Source organism: Periplaneta americana, chromosome 2, assembly GCF_040183065.1.
Source record: "Periplaneta americana isolate PAMFEO1 chromosome 2, P.americana_PAMFEO1_priV1, whole genome shotgun sequence".
Classification (NCBI taxonomy): domain Eukaryota; kingdom Metazoa; phylum Arthropoda; class Insecta; order Blattodea; family Blattidae; genus Periplaneta; species Periplaneta americana.
The window spans coordinates 124,094,353-124,121,745 of NC_091118.1; the positions used below are offsets into that span (position 1 = coordinate 124,094,353).

Genomic DNA, 27,393 nt, shown 5'->3' on the forward strand with positions numbered 1-27,393 from the left:
AGTGGCTGGGCTGTCTTAGCTCTTTTCTGAAAACATTAATTTCTGTTAGGAATTGGATGTCTACGTAATATTATACAACTGTTTAAAATAACTTAAGTAAAAGGGCCTCGTTAAGTAATTAACTGTCATGTAATTTCCCTCCTTTCTACGACCCTGAGTCGACTTGGTTGGCGAGTTGGTATAGCGCTGGCCTTCTATGCCCAAGGTTCCGGGTTCGATCCCAGGCCAGGTCGATGGCATTTAAGTGTGCTTAAATGCGACAAGCTCATGTCAGTAGATTTACTGGCATGTAAAATAACTCCTGCGGGACAAAATTCCGGCACATCCGGCGACGCTGATATAACCTCTGCAGTTACGAGCGTCGTTAAATAAAACATAACATTTAACGACCCTGGGCCAAAACCATTCGGACGGATAGTAGATAGCATGTCTGAGTTATCTTTTCGGATCGGGTAGAAGTGAAGATTGAATTTACAGTAGGCTACATAAGGTACTCTTTTATAGAGTAGGTAGACCTACAGAATTATTTCAACATGAGTTACTAGTACGAAGGACGAAACTGGTAACTGGAATTAGGTATAATAGTCCGCAGTACGATAATATGCAAAAAAGAATTGAAGCCTGTATCGAAATGAACGGTCATCATTTTCAAAATAGTGTTTAAATATCCATAGTATGATTATTTTTCAATTTAACTTCATTCTTTATATTGTACGCTAATGTGCTGTAGACAGTATAATGTATACTGCATAATGAATACGTCCGAATGGATAGCTGAGTTCGCGGGTAAAAACACTTATTGTTAACACAGTACTGTATTTTGATTAAACAAAAACCTAATGCAAATTATCAAACACAGAATCGTGATATTTCCTATTTACGTAAATGGATGAACTACTTTTCTTCCCTCCTATACCTAGTAAAGTGATTTGTTTGTACTTTACGCCAGTATCATCGAACTCCAGTCGGGGAAGTGGGTTCTCAACCGTTAATCCAAATGTATAGCCAGGTTAATATTAGAAATGTTAGTAAAAATAAAATCATGTCCCTGTACTTGGAAGATTTGGTGAAGAACTGTTTTCAGAACATTTGAAGTGTGATAATAGGAGGAAGAAAAATGAATTGCATAAGTTTTGCTGATATGATATTGTTAGAAAAGAAGACGATACCGGTACTAAGGAATATCTTACTGGAGCTAAATGACAGCTGTGAGCAGTATGGGATGAAGATAAAATAATACCAACAAGACGAAGACCATGTTTGTCGGTAGAAAAATAAACAAGATAAACTTGCGAATACTAAATGAGGGCGTAAAGCCGTAAAGCAAGTGGACAGCTTCAAATGCTTGAGGTGTACTATAAGCAGTAACATAAGCTGCTGTCACGAAGTCAGAAGGAGGATAGCAATGGCAAAGGAAGCTTTTAATAGAAAAAGGAGCACCTTCTGCAGAGCTCAGGAAAAAAAAAAACTAAGGAAGAGACTAATGAAGTGCTTTGGTGGAGTGTGACTTTGTATGTGACAGAAACATGGATATTACGACGGAGTGAAAAGCGACTAGAAGCATTAGAAATGTGGATATAAAGACGAATAGAGGTGTGAAATGGAGACAGAATAAGAAACCGAAACTGTGTTGGAGAAAGTGTGTGCAGAAAGAATGATACTGAAATTGATCAGAAAGAGAAAAAATGTACTATTACCTCAATTTCACATAGAGTTAAACAATATCTACGTCTATTGGGCACTTTCATTGGGTTAGACATTATATTACATAATATGCATATCGCTATATCAACTGGTAAATAGCTGAATTCTACGTAGGTCCACATAAAAGTGCGGGATTAAGTCTTTATATAAGATGTATGATAAAAATTTGTGTTAAACGTCAGAATCTTAGGCAAAGTTGTAATCAAGCTTTAATTCAAAATTAAAGTAAACGAATCCAATTCGAAAGAAGGCAATATATTCGTAAGGGCGATTATCTTCTACTTTTTCGTTGGTTATTTAACGACGCTGTATCAACTAGCCTACTAGTTTACTTTGCGTCGATAATATTGGTGATAGATGATATTTGGCGAGATGAGGCCGAGGATTCGCCATAGATTACATGATATTCGCCTTATAGTTTGGGAAAACCTCGAGAAAAACCCAATCAGGTAATAGTTCAAGCGGTAATCGAATCCACACTCGAGCACAACTTGAAATCGCTTATTTGCGTTTATATGTTATAATGTTTAATACAGATACTGGTACATCAAAATCATCTCATTATAAATTTTTGCTTCATAATTAAAACTGTTTTTTTCCAACAGTTCTGACGCATTTTGCCTTATCAAATAAAAATAAATATTTATTTCTACTTGTAATGTTTTTTTTTTTGTGGAAGAAATGCAAAAATATATAAAACTTTGCACCAACTAAATTTCGTTTTCGAATTCGCAATAACTTCATGTTGTCCCAACTGTTTCAGCTTCAGTGCTAGTAGGCCTACGTACGGTACCTCCAACCTGATCTAGACAGACAGCGCAATGGATAGATCCGATATATAGGAAAAGTAAATAAGCTGTATCCTGTTCCTCTACCTTAGCTCAATACTCAGCTATCGTTTAAATTGTATCTCTCGGGCCGGGACCTGAACTTCGAAATTTAGCCATAATAATATTAAGGAAGATTAATAGAATGTATTTATTTTGTGATTCTGAGGCTTGTAGAGAAGTTTATACAGACCAATATATCTGTTAGACCTTAAAATAAAATTGCATGTAAATTCTACAGAAACATGGAGTCGCAGCAACACTCACGTGAATTATTAAATATAAACAAAATTTGATACAGTCACTTATCCTCATTATTTGCCAAATTATACGAACCACAAATTGAAGCATTTCGATGTTCATGACTGTTATCTTTATGTAATTGTGACATATGCTTTCTACAAAATACTTTTGAGCGCTCCTGTACCTCAGCTACTCAACACTGAAGACCGATTATGGTTTTATGATTCTGTACCTGCAAGACAGGGACTATGATTTCATGCATCTCGCGCCAAATACTAAGTTTTTTTATCGGGACAGCCCGTCGACCAAATTAACAAAATATCGTGTGTGGGCAATCTCAACCAGTAACAATGAATCAGATGAAGATAACCAGGAAATGTCAAAGAAACCTAAACGCACTGGGATATTTCTCTGTTTCACTACCAAGAAAGTGACGTAGATCTTTAAAGAAAACGGGGAGTCACAGAATTGACAATATTTCAGAGAAACTGTTCTGAGAGTTAATGTTTTCCCATTCTTATGAGGCCCAAACAATACGCTGGACCCACAGGATGTGTACTGTTTCAAAACCAGGCATTGATGCGAGAAGTTGACATTAATTTTTTTTTTTAATTCTGAATGATCAGTGCGTTCTCCCGACCTGAATGTGACAATATTTCGGAGCATTCTGACTTCTGACGGATGCAATTGAAAGTTTGATGATTATAGAACGAGTTGGAGACCGTTATTCACGTCGTAACCGACTGGTCCATCTGAAAGATATGGAATTCGAAACGGATTTGTTGGGAAGTCTGTTGAAGTCATGTCCGGTTAGACTAAACCAGCGTCTCTCAAACTTTTTTGAAGTGGGGACCACCTTACTCTTGCTCCCTTCGAAAGTAAATTTATCATTTTTGTAGCATATTTTAATACCAGTAGTTATATTTTAAAACAGAATTAATTCATTAAAATTAATTTAATTCATTTAATTTTATATTAGTATTAACTAATTAAGTTACTGTTAATAGGAAAAAATTCATTCTCTTTTTTTAATAAATCAAGACTATTAGAGTTTGGATAATCTTTAACTTACTAACTATACAAAATAAATAAATGTTGGTACTCACATTAATGAGATGGATAAGCCTGCCGATTCTTGCACAGTTGTTCCATATTTGGAGATCGTCACATACATCGAGTCGATTTCGGTAGCCTACTTTGTTTTTATTAGAGTTAGTGATGAAAACCCTTTCTCACACAGATACGTAAAAGCAAACTGAACTATAATCTCTAAAGCACCATCGTACAGTTCACTATATTCTCTTTTCACTTGTGATGAGGTCCAGAAATTAACCATACTTTCCACTTGGAATTTCATTGTAAGTCCGGTGTCATTCCAGAGTTCAATTAACTGTTCTCTTTCACTCAAATGAAAGTTTATTTTCAATATCGCAATCTCGAACCTATGGAAATTTTTCATATTTACTTGGAAAATAAGTTTCAAATTGTGACCTCAGAGTTTCGAGATGTGAACATATGTCATTGCAAAATTCTTTTCCAAAAACGAAATCATTTTCAACCAAAAAAGGACTCTAGGGTTGGAAATAGTGAAGAAAATGCTGTTTTACGGAACTGACCCGCAAACTAAATTTCCTCTCGAATATCTTTATTTTCTCATGCGCATTGAGAAGAATTGCCTTGTAGAGAGAGATTTAGTTCGTTTAGTTTCGAGAATACATCTCAAAGATATGTCAATGTACTCAGCCACATGTCATCAGCTGATGTGCAGAGAAAAGATGGGGAGACACACTTTAAATCCCTCTTTTGTTGCTGAGAGTAGAGTGGGAAGTCGGTAGACAGGTAGGGTAACAAATTTCTTAAAATATCAGTACTGGGAGAAAAAGTGAAAGGCGATTGCCAGGTGTCATTTCCAAACTGAGATTTTCAGCTATAGTGTCATACGCAATTCGTTTGAATTGGGCAGACCTCGAGGACCACAGGTGGTCCGCGGACCATAGATTGAGAAACGCTGGACTAAACACAATATCTACGCCAGGCAAATGGTGGTCACACTACTCGAATTTCACTAATGTGTACACATTTACCTTAGTTTTGAGCTTCCTATATTTATTCCATTTTTTCTGCAGACCACAGTCAATAATAATATTGCCACTTTATACTTCTACTTAAATTGTAGAGATAAGAAGTAAAAAACCGCTTACTTTTACAATTACAATTAATGTATTTCGTGTGATATCCAAAAAAGTAAAGTTCACTGCCTTCCTTGGATGCATATTAAATTATTTCATTTACACACATCTTTTGAAAAATAATTCATCTAAAACTATATGTAGTAATGTTTCTTGCAACAATATGAAGGATTTAAGTGTTGTGAAACTCATAGAATATATGAGAAAGTAGGCTATATACATCACAACGCTTTTCGCGAAATAAATAACCTTGGACAATAATGTAAGAATGTGCTATATTTTTCGCTGTAGATATCGAAGAGAGCATTACACAATTCTGGGCAGTATATTCAACGACTGCATATCCTCACACATCGATAACAAAACTCAGACATCAGTCTAGCTAGACGCCAGTCAGAGTTATTAATAATCCAGATAACCAGTACGGCACACAACTTTAGTGCTGAGTTAGCAGTCACGGAGTATTCTACATCAAACTATCAGTGGAGCACACTAAGAAGAGTTCAAACACGGACCACGAATTTATTGCTAAGCTTTCCAAATCGATATTACTACTGCAGATATGCGAGTATATTTCTTCTTTATTATGATGACATTCTAAATAAATGTAGAAAACAAATATTTAGATATGTATGCAAAAAGGATAGATGTTCATCTTCCCTCTTGCTTAAAGAAGTCCCTTGTGCGGAAGCTTGTATTTCCCTATTTTGACTATGCTGACATTTTACTGACTGACCTTTCCAGCGATAACAAAACGAAACTTCAACGTGCTCATAACTTGTGTGTACGTTTTGTAAGCAATGTTCGTAAATATGATCATATTACCCCATCCCTGGAAACAATAGGTTGGCTTAAACTAGATAAGAAAAGAAATTTACTTTCACTTCTCCTTCTCTTCGAAATCTTGAACTCCTCTATTCCTTCGTACCTGTCGTCTCGCTTCACTTACCTTTCTTCCCACCACAATCTGAACACACGCTCTCGCCAAGAAACAATACTAACAATACCATCCCATCGCACCTCCTTATACTCATCCTCTTTCACAATAGCCCTGCCAAGACTCTGGAATTCGTTACCTGCTAGCATCAGGGACTGTCGAAATAAAATTGAATTCAAACGCAAACTTACTAGGCACTTGGTCAGTAATTGAGACTCGTTCAGACATGGTTTCTTGCAAATAGCTCTTTTAATCTATCACAAAATATTTCAATATCCGATAATTTCATTACTATAGATTTTTGTTATTGTAGGTTTAATTTGTAATTCAGTAAATACAAAAATATTCTTTGTTCTTAACTTCTATGATAAAATATCTAGCTTTCATTAATCAGGTAATCTTGTCGTACTTTAATTTTTATTGTAATTGTAATTGTAAATTTAATGTTAATTGTAATTTTATTGTTCATATTATAGTTGTAATCCCCTGGTAGAGGGCAGAGAAGGCCTGACGGCCTTATCTCTACCTGGTTAAATAAATAAATACTAATACTAATACTAATAATAATATAGAAATATGTGGTAAAAGTACCGTATGTTATTTGACGAATTTTTCCACATCGAAAGGATATTTAGCTTCGAAATTCTACGTAGGTGAGAAATGGTAGACAAATTTTGTCTGCAGACATAAGATGGTGTTCTTTTATGCGTCGTGAATTTAGAACACGAGACTATACTTTCCCGCCGGAGGAAGCTATGCTACAGATTTTATTCCCGGTTTGAGCCCGCGGACCTTGGAACTAAGGGATACCATGCATACCATGGTATCCACTAAAACATTGGGACAATTATAGAAGTATACGCCTATACTATACCCTCATTGAGGTTCTGGCTGATATGTACAGTAGTGGCCAAAAAAAAAAAAAAAAAACCGGATCGACCCTTGTAGCTGATTTCAGAGCCTTGTTCACTCCAGAGCACGATAGACTGGTAACCAAGACTTTCGTGGTTCGAATCCTGCCTGGAAGAAAATTTTGTTTTGCTCCTTATTCAAATTATTCCCAATACTTTTCGATTACAGCGATATTTTACTACTTAATTAACTTATTCCCAGAACATGAATTTTACCAGCAATCGAATAGTATTGGGAATAAATCTGAATAAGAAACAAAATAAAGTTTACTTCTCAGGCAGGATTCATACCATGAAAGTCTTAGCTACCAGTTTATCGTGCTCTGGAGTGAACAAGGTTCTGAAATCAGCTACAAGGGTCTGTCCGGTTTTTTTGCCACTACTGTACATATATTATCAGGCAGTACACCTCACTTGACGATATGTGTCAGAGGAAAAAGAAGACAAGTATGTATACATCTGAAGTCTGATTACTGAAATATGTGGCTTGTCGGCGATGTATGCAATGAAGAGGGAAAGGAACTGGCACCTTACTTCATCATCTACTGGCCTAGTTGCCTTATAAGTGATGCCTTCTTGACGTCACTTGTGACGTTCAGAACTGTCTTCGAACAGTTGACTAAACAACAACAATTCCTATATTCTAAATATTCATCATCATCATCATCATCATCATCATCATCATGCCTCCAGGTTTTGAGTACCTAAAAGAATCCCATATGCATCAGTATTTAAATTTTTTTATTAAAAGGTTTTCCTTGAACGAAAGAAAGTCTTACCATATAGGCTAGACTTCTAGGGGATTCATTTGTCCAATATGATTATCTAGCCAAATAACTGAAGGAGTGAGAATGATATAGTCCTAAGCCACATAGACAAAATTTTACAGGAGAGCGTATTGAAGGTTTAGAGTCCAATGTTATTAGGTGCGGTATCATAATTTCTTCGGCGTATACTTACGTCATTTGTTGAGTAATTTTTGCAGGGTTTTACTGATAGCTTCCTCATATGTATAAGAAATTAATTCGCACAAAATACCATTTTTGTTATAAGTGTGGCTTTGGACTGTCTTCATTCTCACCTCTTCAACTGTATAGATATAAGGGTCGTATCGTTTAAGAAAACCTTGAACGGTCACCTGCTGTTCTAAGACTCTTACTTTTGGAAAACCCAAAAATGTTGGCCATATATTTTACGAGTAAATGTGTTTTGTTTTCAAGACTACTATGTTTTTAAAATCAATATTTCTTATTAACCATAATATTTATCACTTTGGCCACACCATTTAAGAGTAAATTTATGTCTTCAAAACTACCTTGATTTCAAAATCAGTATTTGTTATGAAACCAATGCACTGTACTCCAACCAGGAGAAAGTGTCATGGGAATGAGACGCTGCGGGATAATGCTGTGAATGAATGTTGATGTCATAAGGTGTCATAAGGTCACACACGTGGGTACACACATCTCCATTGGCTAACTCTCAAAGCACAAACGATAACACTCATACACACATACTTATACTACCCTCGTTACAAAATTAGATCACGGTTAATCTCCTGGTCTTTTAATCCCTCCATACAGAAAATAACATATGCAGAAGAGCGCATGTTTTTTTTTTAAACTGACATATCGGTAATAGCACAGTCTAGTATATACAGTCATGAAGCTCAATACGTAGTAAATATGCATCCATAGATAGTTGCTAACCACTAGGATCGCTACTATCGCCTCATTATAGACAATGCGAAATAGTACTTGCACAGTCTAGTGTTTCTAGTACCCTCATAAACTCAAGCTTCGTGACTGTATCTACTAGAATGTGGTAATAGTAGGCCTATCTAGCTACTTCGCTTCAATAGATGACGCAATAGTAAGCACATTCCTTTCACGGTTGATCTCCTGGTTGGAGAACAGTATTTATCCCTTTCGTGCATTTATCTACGAGACAGCGTGTCTTCTCAATGGAACGTTATTTGAAAAGTTATTTCTTATCGCGAAGAAACCTACATGCTCCCATAATTCAACCTAGCAACAACATTTTCTGGTACCAAGAGCTTAGCTGAGAGCTTTCGAAAGCACACCACATACTGCGAACTCGAAGAGGAGAACATTTAATTTAACCCTAACACGGAACTCAAGTTTTATGTGTAATCTACTGCGGAACGTGATGGGCATTTGTTTAACGTATATGACAACCGGAGATAGAGCGAAGTAAAGGAAATACATGGCGCTGCTCTTACCATTCTCGAGAGTCTTTTAATTAACTTAAATAAACATTCCCGACGTTTAGTGCTGCTCTTGCCTGCCAATAGGGGGCGCCACTTGCGAGTCTGTATCAACAGGGCTTAAGAGCCTCTTCACTCACTTAGATAAGCTGTTTTATTTTTGTTTCAAATTTACTAATTTAGCACAGCAACTCATCAGATTCCATTGTTTGTGGAATTACAAATTGTGAGGCTTCTCTTTTCGTTAGTGTATCTAGCTCTTTTACCACTGATTCGAGATCAATTAATTACTAAGGAAAAGTGGATATTTCATCTTCCTCCATTCGCAAAATCTTAAAAGCAGACGTAATCAAAGCTGTACGGTATACTGAAAGCAAAAATTCATACTATAGTGGTGAGGAATTTTTTAACGTGTTATTTAGTACAGGGGTATGAAATATTTTAGAAATTTATATTCAATTAGTACTAAATTAGGCTACTTTATATTAATGAGTTTCTCAACAAGTTTTACTGTATTTTAATTTAGAGATATTCACTTGAATATAAAGCTCTATGCAACGAACATACATTCAGTTCTGTAAATATTACATTTCCAATCGCTTGGAATGTGTTTTGATTCACACGAAATATTCACTAAGTAGTAGAGTAGTAGTAGTAGTAGTAGTAGTAGTAGTAGTAGCAGCAGCAGTAGTAATAGCGGCAGCGGTAGTGGTGGTAGTAGTAGTACTAATGGTAGTAGTAGTAACAGTAGTAGTAGTGGTGGTGGTGGTAGTAGTAGTAGTAGTAGTGGTGGTAGTATTAGTAGTAGTGGTAGTAGTAGTAGCAGTAGTAACAGTAGTAGTAGTGGTAGTAGTAGTAATAGTAGTAGTAGTAGTAGTAGTAGTGGTAGCAGCAGCGATGGCGGTAGTGGTAGTAGTAGTAGGGGTAGCGGCAGCGGCGGCGGTAGTAGGCCTACTAGTAGTAGTACTAGTACTAGTAATAATAATAGTAGTAGTGGTAGTAGTAGTAGTAGTAATAGTAGTAGCAGTGGCGGCGGTAGTGATAGTGGCAGTAGTAGTAGTAATAGTAGTAGTACTAGCACTGGTAGTAGTAGTAGTAGTAGTAGTAGTAGTAGTAGTAATACAGGTAGCGGCGGTGATAGTGGTAGTGGTAGTAGTGATAGCAGTAGCACTAGCAGCAGCAGTAGCAGTAGCACTAGCCCCAGCAGTAGCAGTGTTATAGTAGGCCTAGTGGTTGCTGTAGTTGTACTTTATTTAATATTTACGTCATCATCTACAAGTGTTTTCCAGCGTCGATATTCAACATGGATCACAAATGTCCGAAAAATTTTATTCGGAAAACTCCATTATGGATAGGCGTCTTCTGCGTGCCGAAAATCTAACTTTGTAGTGTACGCAAAATATCTCCGAGCCTGCCTATGTTAAAGAGAAATGATGGAGAGATGAGGTGAAACAAAGAAATTATGCTTTAGTGCGGATTGTTATGCGTGTACTGTCTTCCTCCGACGAGTTTAGCGCTCGGACCTGAGGTATTCTTGCCATCGGTGCGGGAGGGGGGGTTGCAGGTAGATTCTTTTGTTGCTACAGCCATGCCGAGCCGAGCGGAGTGGGAAATATTAATCGTCCAAAAATATGCAGTCTTCAGTCTTCTCCCTGATGTTAGCTATGTTAATATTATATGAATTACTAATTAAATATTTCAAGTCATTTTTGAGGAAACATGCTGTGGAAAATTTTTGGTTTTATTCTATTGGAATTTTAGAATATGTGTGATTGGAATCGTGAAAAACAGATTCCTATAATGTCATGCGAAAATAATTTGTTGGTGGTAACTTAAAATACAAAATCAAGTAGTTATACTTCTCAAGTGAGTTCAGCAGTACAGTATATTTAAATTGATTACGGTACTTTACAAATTTAATTCAATTCTACTAATCACTAAATTTTATAGTATGATTCTTCTTTTCATTTATATTATTGTAGTTGTATTATGATTTTTCTTTTTATTTATTTTATTGTATTTGTATTTCTGGTGGTGTGATGGCCTTAACTTCACGAAAATAAATAATAAATAAGTAGTAAATAAATAAATGAATAATAAATAAATAAATAAATAAATAAATAAATAAATAAATATTTTCTACAGTACTTTCTTTCTCTGAACATGTAAGTACGAATTGTTGTATCTCTGTCTCGCCAAAAAATACGTTAGAAAACTAATAGGCATACTGCTCTCGTAAATTGGGCGAATGTTTTCAGTATGATTGTACTTCCTTCCAAACTGCCGCTGTCACTGTCCCTCCCACTCCAGTACCGCGCTAGACTAGTCGGAACCGCATTCCTCTCAGCACTAAACTCCTCAGAGGATGACAGTATATTAAAGCTAAAAACATCGCCTACTTACCGTTCTATGCTCTGCTCTCTTATAGTGAAATAATTGAGTTTGGCAATGACAGTGAGGGGATGTTTTCAATTTCAGCAGTGTGAAGGATGCGTTTTCATACAGATAATTTTCCAACATTCGACAACATTACACCTGCGAGTCTATTTCCAGGAATGGAATTTGTTATCGTAACAGTCGTCAAGCTCGGAGATATTCTGTGACCATTGTACTTCCCTCCCACCCGCAACGAATATGTTAAAATTCAATTGCAATTTAAAATCCATCGCTTTCGATCGGTTTTGAACTCGGAACCTCGGATCCAAGGCCAGCGTAGTACCAGCGAAATCTCCGAGGACGACGACTGACCCATAATTATATGTCCCTTAGATTAGGGGTTCTTCAATATTACAGATATAACATTGTAATATTGCAGTCTGGAAAAGTGCAATTCGAACACCTCAACTAAAGTATAGGTGTATGTCACTGATTAATATCAAAATATGAGTAACTGTCGGAACTGACATTTATGAACTAATACACAAATATGGGACGTCTGTTTTCTTTGGTTTATACGCAAGAGTTTTTAAACATTTCTAGTCTTTTTATTCCAAAATTGTATGGGAGTCATTAGTATATTTATATTTATTTTGATAAAATTAGGAACACAAATGCAAGTTGAAGGCATTATACTTGGAGAAATGAAATATTAAATTAGTAATTTTGGAAACCTTAAAATAAGCATCAACTATGAGAAAGACTGAGTTCACAGACTCCTTCAAAGGTTCTAAATGTGACAATTAAAATACCGATAGGTGACGGCTGTATGAAACGGTACAAGAAAAAGGCATGGATATTATCTACGAACGCAAATGTAAGCGATATCAAAGAGCACAAGACACCTCTTAACATTATACGAATGGAACTAGGTAGAAATTTCCATTTAATATCAACTATGTTATAAATAAAATGGGTGTATTACACAAGATTCATAAATTGTTATAAGGATATTAAGAATAAGGTTAATGAAGATTGTTTTATTCATTTACCCTTTATCCAACAAGGTTTTTCCGACCATTATCCATGGTTTAGGGACCTTCCTTTTGGGGAATGAGACCTCAAAACATTTCAATGTAAAATATTTGCAAAGTTATATATACATATAAAAAGTAAAAAAGTAAATCCATGGCGATACAGCTCATGAAGGGCCAAGACCGACCAAATGGCTGCTGGCCTCGCCCACTGCTGAAGCAGAGGTGAACGATCATCCAACCAGAATGGAGGTATCGTATGGTTAGCAGCCGTTATAGCTGGTTTGCAAATCCGGATTTTCGCTACCTATGGTAGCTCCCCAAGTGCATCACGATGATGGGTGGGCACCGGTCCCATACACTGGACGAAATTTCATGAGAAAATGTCTTCCCTCATGAGGACTCGAACCAGCGCACATTCTGTAACGCGAGTCCTAGGCAGGATGCCTTAGACCAACCGTGGCGAAAATGTCATCGTGCGCCGAGCCACTGTGTAACCTGCAACGTGCATAGCACCTATGTAGGGAGGCGTACACCCGAAGGGGAAGTGAAGCAAGTGTCTGGCTTATTAACGGATTTCATTGTCCTAATGTCAAGCACTTAAATATAATTTTATACAGTATAAGGTTACAAACTAATGTTTAGTACGTTTAACGAAGAAAGAAATGAACAAAAAAACATAGGACACATAATCACAACCTAAAATTAATTGTCTTCAGAATGTCTTTGCGACAGAGTTTCAAAGTCGGGAATTATGTCACTTACTGCCGGTCGTAGTTCATCAGGAAGGTATTTGTCTGTCAGTCGTGATCCAAATTTGGTTTTTATTATTTTCACTGTTGAAAATAATTTTTCACAAATGTAAGTTGTAGCGAACATGGCATCAACAGAGCAAGCGAAAGAACGAAGCTTCGGATATTTATTTTTTGGTAAATATTTGAAAAGTTCAACATTTGTCAAGTCCTTACATCTAGCTTTCATTTAACATCACATTGTAAATCTGTGAGTTTAAATTGAAGATCTAACGGTATTATATGTACATCTGCTGAAAAAGGATCGACGTACAGAGATAATAATAATAATAATAATAATAATAATAATAATAATAATAATAATAGTAATAATAATAATAATATTTCACCTTTCAATGTTCATGAGTGACATGTAGTATAATGCTGTTTTATGTTATATAACCGTTTCCTCGTATTAATTGTGAACAAATCATACATTTAATATTCTCATCATAATGGCAGGGAAAAAAATGTGTCCTCCCATCCTCCTTGGAACTTTCGTTTTTGTAGAGGTACATGGTTTCGAGAGAGACATTGCGACGATATGCCACTCGCAGGTCAGAGACAAATAAGTAATTGGAACGGAGTTTGATTCCACTGAGTGAGAGGGTGGGGGTTGGTGAAGGCAGGAAGTAAGAGTGATGCACAGCTATCACTGCGAGCCACAATGTGCTCGTGAGTCACATTTTCGCCATGGCTGCCTTTTAGACCATAAAGCCTAATGTATTAGTATTACGATTTATAAAATAAGTCAAAATACCAACATCATAATAGTAAAGATTAGCTTCTATGTAATCTTAAAGACGGAAGTCATCTTATTTGTGTGCACATTGCACGATTTCATGCGTGTGCCTTTTAAATGTCAGTTCAAAAAGTGAACTACAAGCACCAATATCATTCGAAACATTTTCATATTCATATTCATTTTATATTATTGCAGATATTATTTTCAGTTTCTAATCTTTGTTGCTCATTCCGTGCACAACAACTCTGAAATAAAGCAATTTCAGTGTTACGTCACATCTTAATTATTATGTATATGATTTAAACTTACATTGTGAAGAAACCTACAGACTCGTACTGAGGAAGTTAAAAATAAGGGATAATGTGCTAGAGTGACGGATCTCAGCGAAGTGAAGTCAATAAAAAGCAAGGTTTTTAACTAAAGATATACGAGTAATAATGAACGAATATTCAAGCTTAGGGGAGATTTTAACTCTGGACTATAGCTCCCACACAACACCTAAGCTTCGCTATAGCCGTTACGTAGGCCTATAGTACGATCTATTCCTTTTACATATCTAATCCACCAATAAAATATGCAGTCTAACACTTTATTTTCCACTATAGCAATATATGAATTCCTTCCCATTTCCTTATAACAAGTTAATATTAATTTCATCTCTGAGATTTATCACTGTATACAACCAAATTTTTATCGTTAAAATCATTAGTAAAATGCTAATTTTAAAAATGCAGGAAATAAGCCTTGTGATGTAGTATACATCCTTTGAGTCGTTAGACATTTTTATAAAAGGTTCATATTTTATATCCGAAATGGGAGATTTTTTTGCACATTAGCAATAAAAATTCAAACACGTATTCAACAACGGTTCGTGTACAAGAAATCTTAAAGCAGATATCAGAAGAGGGACAAAGAAATAAAATACATGAGAAAGAAATAGAAGACGGAAAAGTTACTGACGGTATATTATTGCTAATTTTCTCTTTAAACAATTGGTGAAATTTGATTTAAGCGTAAATCATTGCATAAAATTTCTGAGAGCTATATTAACATGCAATTCAAAGCAAACCCAATTTGTGAAAAAAATCATGACTTGATACTTTTAACTTTAATTCATATTATAGCACTGAGTTATTGTAGATTTACTTAGACTATGGCACAGAGGAATGTTTTCAAATACTTGGAACTGCATGTTAAATATATTTACTATATTATTAAATGTCTCGTCATACCGGTTTAGATGTCGCTGAATAAGATAAATTTTAAGGCAAATGACCTTTAGCCTGTCTATTTCAGAAACAAAGTAAAGTTAAATGTTGAGAAATATAAAATTGTTTTTTAATGAAAGGGTTGCAGGAAACTTCAATGACATTTCCTGGGGAAAATTTATTTTACGTGGAACAACGCCTTTCAAAGCTCTGTGGCATTGCAGCGGCCTCTAGCCACCAATCAGAGAAAAATAGAAGAACTAATCCAGCGGTTACAAAATGTAGTACATTTAATACTTGTTGAACGCGACTTTCCAATCCTCACCCTCTAGTGCAACTGTACTGGCAGGGTTGGTTCACGTTTAGCATACGAGGAGAACGAGGTAGACAAATTTTCTACGATCACTGTAGAATGGCTGAAGGTATAAAATGCCGAACACTGTACTAACGTCAGCACGAAGGCTTGGGGATGATTGTCAGTTCTGAGTGAAAAGACAAACAGAATTAAAATTATTGAAACAGATAGAAAAGTACACATGTTTATAACACAGACTATATTACGAGTATTATACTGATCCTTATAGTCAATCTCTCTCATTTAGATCAATCTTCACAAATATATTAACAATTGATAAATTTATATATGTATTTATTACTTACAGATTCATGGCACGGGTAACAAAAACTTACCTGAAATAATAAAAAGAAAACTAAATATTAGAATAAGAACTGATATTATAAAAAGAAAAACACTTTCGCAAAATATGTAATACTCAATATCGCATGCAAAAAGTAAAGAGAAACTTACTTACTTACTTACTTACTTACTGGCTTTTAAGGAACCCGGAGGTTCATTGCCGCCCTCACATAAGCCCGCCACTGGTCCCTATCCTGAGCAAGATTAATCCAGTCTCTATCATCATATCCCACCTCCCTCAAATCCATTTTAATATTATCTTCCCATCTATGTCTCGGCCTCCCCAAAGGTCTTTTCCCCTCTGGTCTCCCAGAGGAATGGAATCATATGGAATAAAAATATATACACGGTCTATCATAAGTAACGAATCTATCGAAAAATTAACTATTTTTGATAATTTTTTGAAATGATGTTCATCCTCACGAGGTGCCGTACAGTCGATTTGGAAACAAACACCCCCTCCCCTCGCCGCCAGAGCTATTAAACGAAAGAATGGTTAGTGTTTGAAATCTTTATTAAAACACATAAATGTAAAAACAGTTCCAATTGTTGACAAATTATGGTGTACAATTTTCAGAATGTCTTACGTTCTGCTGAATGCACAAATATAAGCGGCGTATCAATTCTTCATGGACTACGTTGGCCATGTCAGGCGTAACCATTTGTATCGCGTGTTCAATTCTCTCCACTAATTCAGGAATGGTGCGTGGCTTAGTCGCATAGACACGGTCCTTGATGAATCCCCAGGAAAATGAGTCCAGGGAAATTAAATCAGATGATAGCGGAGGCCAACGGATTTGCCCTGTGCGACCGATCCACCTGCCTGGAAACACTTCGTCTACGGAATAAATGCTTAATTTGAGTGACACTGTTTCTCCATGTTCAAACCAGGCAGCAATTTTTCTCTTATGCAATAACGTTAAGTGGCTGCGTGGAATTTTATCATTCCAGTCCATCACAACAATTTGTATAGGCATGGTTATGTGCCATTATCCTTTGGGTATAGAAGACCATGCTCCAGGTCATTTTAAGCCCTTGGCGTATAGAATGCCATGCTCCAGATCATTTTAAGTTGACATCAAATGCACATTACACATGAATAAGTAGCTTCCTCTGGCGGGGGGGGGGGGTGGAGGTGGTTTTTCGTAAATCGACTGTACGGTACCGGGAAGGGTTCTTTCTCGTGAGAATGAACATCATTTAAAAAAATTGTCCAAACTAGTTTATTTTTCGATAGACTTCTTACTTACGAAAGACACTGTATAACTACTGTATATGATTCTTGCACAAACAGCCCTATAATTAGAATAAAATAAGTTATAAATAGATTCACACATTGTATTAATTGTAGAAGCATGATTACGTATGGATTTTTATTTTATTTCATTTCTGTAGGTTATTTTACGACGCTTAATCAACATCTTAGGTTATTTAGCGTCTGAATGGTAATGAAGGTGATAATGCCGGTGAAATGAGTCCGGGGTCCAGCACCGATAGTTACCCAGCATTTGCTCATATCGGATTGAGGGAAAACCCCGGAAAAAACCTTAACCAGGTAACTTGCCCCAACCGGGAATCGAACCCGGGCCACCTGGTTTCGCGGCCAGACGTGCTAACCGTTACTCTACAGGTGTGGATTTATGTATGGTCGGACATATGCACATACGTAAGAAAATTTTTCAAAATTTATCTTCTCTCGCTCTTTTTCCATTACTTTCGCTAAATGTACGTACTTTAGAGCACATGAAATTTGAAGAACAGGAAATGTTCGCTGACAGGTTACATCAAACAAGTAAATAGAATCGTGTGTTACGATATTATGCCGATTCGTTACGATTCTTTTGAACGACGATTCGTTGATACCACGAACCGATTCTTACGATTCTTTATTTTTAGTCGTTCGAACGAACGATTCGTTCACGAATAGACCCGACTCTAGTGCATAGCAATCAAACCCGTAGTAACTAGCAAACGAAAATGTTTGCTTGATTGTTGACTTGTAGACTAAACAAACATGGATACTTCATCAGCAATTTGGAGCTAAGTAATTTGAAGATGCCTTGGAAGTAAAATATATGTATCTATAATGTAGAATAACACATTAACCTTTGAACATTGACATTTTTAGTACATTATTTACATTTTTTTAAATACTATTAATGTAATATTTTAGGCCTTTAACTTTTTCAAATATAACTCGTAATGAAACTGCATTAGGGCACTGTCTTCTTGATTCAGTGCTGCACAGCAATGTCATAGTTTTTAGAACAAATAGTCTATGAAGAAGGCAGTGATTCAAGTATTGCTAGTCACCTGTGTGTCGTATAGACTTTAGCTTTGAGACACAGCCTCCACATCAATATAGCATGCTAGCAGCGAGCAATACAAATATATGATGTTTTAATTTGTCACCTGATTTCCACCAGAAGAATCAGCTATTGAATTGTTACATTAGCAAAAATGTTCATTAATGTTATAGAAAATAAAAATCGATTGACATGTAGAAACAATAATAATTATACAACAATCTGTTTAACGATTTCTAATTTCTCACACATAATTATTATGCTATTGTATTATGATCATAAGGGGAAAGGTGTAATCATCTATAAAGAATATCCAAAAGCAAATTCATGGGCCAGCACCAAAAAGAATTTGTCGTCTTCGGAATATATTAATGCAATCAAGATGTCCTGCTACCTTACAACCTTACTGCAATGCGCTCCGTTCCTGGCAGAGCTTTCAGCACGACCCGTTGCCGTCAACCTGGCTGCAACGAGACAGAAACTCTTGGCCACGTGTTGGGCTTTTGTCGGAAAGGAGAGTTATTTCGTAACAACAGGCATCATAGAGTCCGTGAAGCTATTGCCTGTCTTCTTCGGAACAAGGCTTGGGAAGTTCATGAAGAGGTCCACTGTTTTTCTGAAGACGACTCTCAAAGAAGGGCGGATATAATAGCAATAAACAGGCAACAACAAAAGGCTATTAGGCCTATCATAGATCCAACTATACGCATGGAGAGAGATCTAAACCAAGCTCATCAGGTTGATCATGAAAAGAGGGCCATTTATGAGCCTTGTATTCCCTACCTTAGTGCCAAGTATAACATCCCTCTCTTCAATTGGTCAGTGACAGGTTTATTTTTTGGTGCTCGGAGTTCTTTACCAAAATTTACATATACCGGTAATTCTTTTTAAAACAATGATCAATACCATCTTTTGAAATTCAAAAAATCATCTCGCAAATTCTTAAAGATTCCCTGCAGATTATGCAATTTCATTTATACTAATCAGAAGGTCTTAATTAAGGATATGCTAATTTTAAATATAACCTTTTATTTATGAGTATAATTTTGAGGTCATCTTCTAAGATTTTATTTTATAATTGATAATCGATGGTGCTTAATTAGTACATTTTACTTTTATAACAATATTCATATTTAATTAATTACATTTAAATGCTATTAATTTCCGGATCCTCGTGGTCATCCTTAATTAAGGTCGGAAGATTAATTTATCTCTCTCTCTCTCTCGCTGTATTTTAAATTGTTGTAATAGAAATGAAATTTTATGGTCTTCTAAAACAAAACTCTCTCTAACACGCTCTATTACTGAAATCGTGTAGGACTGTAAAGAAAACAACCAACGCAGTGTTCATATTCTTTGGTCAATCTAGAGCATCCACTAACCACTGAACGAATATTGCACATTTTTATCACTGCCAATGTGGCGCTATAAACCAATTTTCAATATTTTTATCAAACCACAACATATTTCAAATCTTATTGCACCATACATATAGAATTATTACCACATTAACACATTTAGTATATAACGAAACGTGTAAAATGTAATTATTATGAAAGTCGCCATACTCTTTTTAGAATCAATACGATCCACTTCCACTAGATAGCAACCGACACGATTGGCAGGACCGGCAATACTTGAAAACGAAATGATACTAAATGTGAGGAATGTTACTACAGGTGTGTAGTATTATGTGACAGGTTAGGTTTGATTAGGTGTGTAGTATTATGAGAGAGGTTAGGTTAGGTTTGATTAGGTGTGTAGTATTATTACTATGTTGGCAACACTGAAACCCACTGTTACATTGAAGAAATATGGCGGTATTCTTCGTTCATGCACGACGATTTTCGTATATAGGCTAAGTGAGGTGCGTATTTAGGGCGAGTTGGCTGGGCTTACAGCTCTCCCAGTGATCACATCAATTTCTAGTAATCAATACTATCTAAATCCAAGGCATTTTCTATACATTTTATCAACTTCGTACAGTGGTTGGGACATAAGAAAGATTCACCTATTATATTTGTAGTATATCATCATGTAATTTTGCTTAAATTAATTAATTAATGTCTTCCTTAACTTGTGAGGTTGCCATTATGACAAAGAATAATGGGAATAAATTAAAATCGAATAAAACATGGAAAGAAAAAAGAAATTTTGTAATATAGTGATCAGCATAAAATTTAACGTGGTAATAGGGTAAAGGAAGTGGTACTAGAAAGGTAACTCAGGACGTGGAATAAAGATGTCATAGAATGTAAATTGATAGCTTCAATGATTCAATAGCTACTTCTTTAATATTATATTGCTCTATCTATTTCTTCCTGTTAATTCATTAAAATTATAGCATAAATTAGAATGTTGTATGCTGTAGAATATTTTGCCAATAATTAATAATACTTTGATTATATTTCATATATTGCAAATAATGTATGGAAATTTCAGGCTACAAAATTGCAGACTTTGGATAATATTTTGAAATTATTTTGGAACGATTTCATTATATGTATAAGAGGATCTAGTAATACAGGCGACCATTGTAACAAGAAATTTATAAGTATAAACATACACGGTAGGCTTACTTACTTGTTAAAAGAAGAGTCAAAGCAAAGTATATTAATTCCGTTCTCAGGTGGGAACGCCTCATTTTCTGAAGTATCTTGTAATAAAGTGTGCAATATTTCCAGTTTGTAATTTATTGTTCGTTTGCTTCTTTCAACACTCACAAACACAACATCGAACGAAATACACAGGACACATAAACACGTAAACTTAATTTATCATTTTCTTCCACAGGTTTGATTGAAACGGAGCAGCTCTGAATTTCGAAACCAGTCACATTAGTTTGTGATGACATTTTGTGTTTTGAATGTTTCCAAATGCATCCACGAAATATATTAAGTTCTAAAAGTCAACATTCTGTATTTTAGTGACTACATTAAGTTCAGTTTATTCACCTGGATCACAGTTTTTAATTATTTAAATTTAAAGCGACGGTTCACAATGTTTCCTTCTACTTATGACAATTCGCATTGCAGATTCACTAATAAAAATTTCGGGATATGGGATATATTTAATCACTGAACAATGTGGTTGAGAACGACCGATTGTGTTTGTTTTGCCCTCTCACTTGCTTTGTTTCCGCGACCAGGAATCAACTGAACATCAACACAGGAACACGTTCTCTAGCCACAACGGAGATGGACAGTCTGGGCTTGCGCAAAACGCGTCATCCGTCCACCCCCGACATACCCCGTGAGAAAATCTATCCCAAAAATTTTGCAACATCCACACATATCTCTATAACTTTTATTTCACATCTCTATGGCGTTACAATAAATGTTCATTAAATTAAAACCTAGAAACCAATTTTAGTTCCTCAAAGAAATTTATTTTAGTACATGTTAAAATTTAATTTATTTCGTTTTACTCAAGATTTCGACACTTTAATTAAATAAGAGGTACCCAATATTTTTTTATCATTTATTACTAAATGAATCATGTCAAATCATTCAATGTCGCGGCTGTGGCTCAAGTTCTAGCGAATTGGTCCTCTATCCAGGCGGCCCGGATTCGATCCTTAGCCAGGTTGTGATGGAACTTGTAGTGGAAAATGCAGACGTTGCAGAGGAGTTTCTCGGGGTACTCTCGTTTCTCCCTATTATTGCTGGGTGGGGAGGAGGGAGTTTACAAGTACACAGTACAGCTCAAGCGGCACAGATATACCGGTACAAAACAAATGCTCTGTTCTAATGCAGGAGCGAACCGCTGTTTACATAAAACGAACAGCAAATACAAACTTTCAATCCCATTAAGAAAACTGTTTGGTGAATTTCCATTTTATTTAACAATATTAGTAATATTGGTCCATTTTTTATTTTACGTCTACAAATAAACAATAATGGTTTACTGCACAAAATCACACGAACTTTTTTAAATGCAACATTTTAATGTCTCCCGCTTCCATAAAGCAGCACCATTTTTTAAGAAATTTCTGTTTGTGTGATTTTCGAAACGAGGTAAGAGACTCCCAGTTTCTAATAATAGTTAAAAAACAGCTACAAAAGTTCGCCGATTAGGTAACCTTCATTGCGGAAAATATTGACGGTACATCCTTCCTTCTTGCCTCACTTGAATTACGATCGACTTTCTCCATAAATTAATAACATATGATATTCCTAAACTGTAAATGACATTGTAAGTTGTTTATCGAATACCTGGTACCGAACTGTCATCCGCTCGACAGCAGACCTATGGACAGGGAGAACTCACTGACATGTACCGTAGGTCTGTGCAGAGTACTGCCTTCTGAACATGTTGCCACGTCTCTCACGCCAGAATATTAACAAATTTTAGCATGCAAATTTATTTAATTTCACGAAAACGTAATATAACACAGAAATATGTATTTAAACTAATATTAACTCTTTGCTAGATATACGCACCGATATAATTGTTTTCTCAATTTTACTAACGATATAAGCAGTATAACGCAAATAAAATTAGAAAGAAATATTTTTTTTTCTGGGAAAACTATCAAGTTTTGACCCTGTGTTGTAGGGACATTTTTTAATTCTGTAGAACGTCCCCGACGACTGTGAAAATGACGGCACTTATACCCTTTACACCCTGTATGCATTATTGGTTATGATATGGTACAACGAAAATGAACACTGTTCTCATATGCTACAACGAAAAGGAACATAGACTATACCTTAAAGGTTTAATTACCAATCAAAAGGAAAAAGAAAGTCAGGAAGATAGATATCTTAAACGTATGAGGGAAAACAAATGGCACCGGAGCTAAAGTATGAGTTGTTGATGACATGATGATGAGGTTGATGATAGTAGTGGTGGTAGTGGTGGTGGTGATGATGATGATGATGATGATGATGGTGATGATGATGATGATGATGACGGCAAAGAGGAGGAGTAGGAGGACGACGACAACGAATCTAATGATGTCTTTTCTTGTGCAAAATGATGAACTTCCTTTCACAACAACAGAACAGAGTGAAAGTTGTCGTCGCATTTCGTTTTAATTACTGCCACAAGCTTGGAGCCGTTGTGCTCTGATCGCCAAGCCAAATAGAAAAGTCAGAGCTGCGCTGTTCCAATCCAGCTGCTTATTGACAAGCCATTCGCTCTTAATCTCAGGACTGCTAATTAAAGTGTTCAGGAAATCCTTAACGATCTCTGGTCTTGAAGTTCAACATATTTAGCTGTCTTCTGAAACGCTGGTGCAGTTTTAACCAACATTACATCTTCAGAATTACTAAATTGAAGCTTCTTTAGTAGTAGTTTTGAGTGCAAGGGATCATATTTATTTTTTCATGCAAGCCACTGTCGTTTGATCACATCATGAACTTGTTTCCGTAATTATCGTTATACTAATAAGTAGGGACCATATTCTGACCCAGTCCGTACATTGACGTAACGTCATGTTTGGTGCGTTCCACGGATACTGTCACGAAAGAGTTGCATCTTGTTTGTGTTGCAGTTGACGTTCTATTCATTGTTAAAAGCTACTCGTATACGTCACAGACTGTTCACAATTCATTATAGTGATAAAAATTGATAGTACGATGACCTTTCGTACAATTTAAATCATTTATTCATTTATTTAATTGATTTATTTTTACTGAGAGAGTTAAGGCCATAATGCTAGGTTTACACGGCGACAGTTTAGAGCGAGAGAAGATCTAAAGTATGAGGAGAGCTCTCTAACCGAGTGTTTACACGGTGACAATATAGCTTCTCTAAACCCATTAGCGAGCTCTCATGAGATTTAAATAACTCTAAACTCTAATGTTACTCTCCGGACCGTCTACATGGTGCAGACAGTTTAGAGTGAGAGAAAGTGTTACGAGCATATAGAAAAGAACAGGCTGGTCAGTGCGTTTACAACTATGGCAGAAACACAACGTTTTTCTCCCGCTGTAGTGTGAAGTTCTTCTGAACTGAAGAAGGCAGAGGAGAAATAGATCTACGTGTGAAAAACCTCTGGATATCTCGCCGGAACACGCATGGAGCTTACACATCGGACCTGTAATTGGCAAAAAAGACACAACTATGAGAATTGTCATTAGTATAAAGGAAAGGCTGTTGGTCACATTACGCTTCCTAGCAACAGGTTTATACCCTAAACATATTATTTTATTGTTCTTAACAGAATAAATTATGAATAATAATAATAATAATAATAATAATAATAATAATAATAATAATAAACATGTGAAAATGGTAGACTACATTGCTCATGTAAAATGTATTAAGTTTCTTTCATTATGTTTGAAAAGGTATGGTGTATGAATTGAACAACAGGAAGGTAGTGCCTGAGTTTAAAATATGTAATATCTTTTCATATAAAAATGACAACCATTTATTTTAATATAATTGATACGTAGAAGTTTTGAACTTACGTCTATTGACCATAAAATATTGTACGAAGCATTTAACACGTAACGATGAGTCCTTTAAATGCTACAAATGTCAATGTCAATAAGTGTTCTGCTACAAATATCTAGAACCGAACAGCGCTCTGAGCGGCGGAATTGCGTCTCTACATTTACACGGCGAGAGTTTAGAGAAGAGAGGGCTAGAGATTATAGCCACAGTCTAATACATACAGTCACGAAACTTCAACACTTTTTCTGCCAACATTCGCGACACTAGCGCCCAAGCGGCAGACAAGGCACTGGTCATAGTCTCGTTCAGCCTGCACGTGCTTTAAAGGGATGAGAGATGTTATAATAACGTTTTAATCATGCATCGGAATAAAGGCAATGTGTGCAATGACGAAAATTGCAGTAACAAGTTTAAATCTCCGAATTTGTCGTTCTTCAGATTCCCTAAAGACCAAGAGAAAATAATAACTCAGTCATAACCAATAATCCACGTTGTAGGTAGCCTACGTATTGTGTTCTATAAAACATTTATTAGTTATCAGTTACCTATTTGTATGCCAGGAAGGAGAGTTTAAAGAAAAACAAAGTAAATACCTGTTACAGTATATTATTTTTTTTGCAGAAATCATATGTGTAAATGTGTAACCATTTCGATTTTGGATAATGTATCTACAGTTTTTAATGCAAGTAATTCCATAATTTTTGTATTCGTGTTTTCTCTTTATATTTTTCAAAAGTTGAACGTTATATTGCATTCAAGTAGGGATCATGGTGTTAATTTTTCAAGAATTTATGGAGTATTGTAATCCTTTTGCAAAATATTCACTTCTTGAATAAATCCAGACTGTGTCGATAAATTTCTGATGTGTTGGTGTAGATTCATGTGGCAGACGTATTAAGTTCTCAAGAGCCTTTTTAAATTTAATATAAAAAGCAATCTTTTCTGTAATAATTTTCATGACTGTTATTGGTGTTGATTTTACATTCCCAATGATTATTTGAGCCGTTCAGAGCAGAAGTGGTGTAAGTCAAAATTAGGTAATGAGGTTTAAAGTAAATATTCTGTAAAATACAGCGAAAAGTAGCAATTAATATATCCTTCGTGCTATTCACTGACTACTAATAGTTTAAATAAATTGAATATTAACTGCTACTTTGCGCTGTATTTTAAAGAATGTTTACTTTAACCCTCATTACCCATTTTGACTTACACCACTTCTGCTCTGAAAATAAAATTAGGCCTACATTTTCTGAGTTAATTGATGTCACAACTTTTTCAACAAAATTGTGTGTTCATTTATTTATTCTCACCTATGTCATATTAACAGTAAGGGCATGTAAATTACGTATTATATAGGTAGGCTAAGTTAAAATTAAGCTTATGTGTGAAAACTGGAAATGTAATGTAATATGCGGTGAACTTGCCATAAACATTTAAACCATAATATCAGCACTATTTGTCACTCAAAATAATAAAGGAAATACCGGTTCTTAAAAAACGAAAAATAATGAACTTCATAAAACAATGTCTGTCATATTAAGGTTTAAATCTTCTCCTTTTTTATTTTCAAGTTTACCTCAGCGGCCGAGTTTACCCCAATTTGCGGTATGGAAAATAGTTAATTTCTCAGGATATAGGGAGAGGAGTTCATCACGCAATGTACCCTACGAGATATGCCCTACAATTTTGAAGCTATTAATTTTGACTCTTCTCACAGGAAATTAGAGTTCTAATGATTCATAAATATATTTAGGAATACATTTAATTAACCATCCACGTATGAACAATTATATTATTTCAAACCATGATACGTGAACAGGGCCATGATTCAGTTTTAAGGAGCAGAAAGAATTACGTATATTCCCAGCTTCTGAAACTTGTAGATTAACTGCGTGTGAAATTCTTCTAGGATTCTAAAGTAAAATTAATAAGAATCATATACACTTACTGTATAGCATAAAAATATAAAACAAATTACGCAAAACCCGTTTTCTGATGTGTTATCATATGTCGTGTGCACACTTTTAACTTGCCTGCCGCTAGAGGGCTACTGTCGCACCAGCTGTCAAATGTTGGCATATTTTATACATATGAGTTGCGTGACTAAGTATTAGACTGTGTTATAGCTGAGTATAGCTCATGCGGGCCTGGTGAAACTTGGAGGGAGAGAACAGTATTGTGGTGTGGGATCGACTACCGACCGATGTTATGTGACGAGATGCAAGCGAGACTGAACAAGCGTTACCCCCTCCACTCTTAACCGCCCGTAGAACTGGTTTCTCCATCAAGGTCAAGCTTCACCAGGTTCCGTTCGAGCTATATCACCGTTTAAACGGTTTCGAGTGTAGGTATCTCGTTGACTCTAATTAGATATTAGAGAGACTAAATAGAGCGACCTTGGAAACTGCTCTCGCCGTGTAAACACCCTGGACAAAGAACTCGTATATGCTCTCAACTCTCATTATAGCTACGGTACTCTAAATTATTCAACTCAGTTGAACTTTTTCATAAACTCTCGCGACAGAAGCAATGTAAATTACGGCCAAAAACGATGGAGTGTCGAAGACACGAAGATTGATTGAAGCTTATGAATTGGAAAGTTGTTTGTGGAATGTGTTTAACAAGAATTACAAGAATAAGGACCTTGAGAAATCAGGCATTGTCAAAATTAGCTGAGACTGTTGAGGCGTCTGAATTTGGCTTTTAGTTTTCATAATTTATTGTAATTTGGCCGTAATTTTAGCAAGATCCATTGTTTTAGTTGTTAATTTGTGGGTTTTATTCTTGCTTATT

The 27,393-nt window shown here is 35.7% G+C and overlaps 1 protein-coding gene across 1 annotated transcript in view; it reads right to left on the reverse strand.

Annotated features, from left to right (window-relative positions):
- The window catches only part of LOC138695298 (uncharacterized), a 292,562-nt gene extending 271,126 nt beyond the window's left edge, over positions 1 to 21,436 (reverse strand). The window contains exon 1 of the mRNA XM_069819726.1: positions 20,779 to 21,436. Within this exon, the coding sequence (XP_069675827.1) occupies positions 20,779 to 20,839 (61 nt within the window). The 5' untranslated portion in view covers positions 20,840 to 21,436. The remainder of the gene's footprint in view (positions 1 to 20,778) is intronic.
- Positions 21,437 to 27,393: the final 5,957 nt, after the last annotated feature.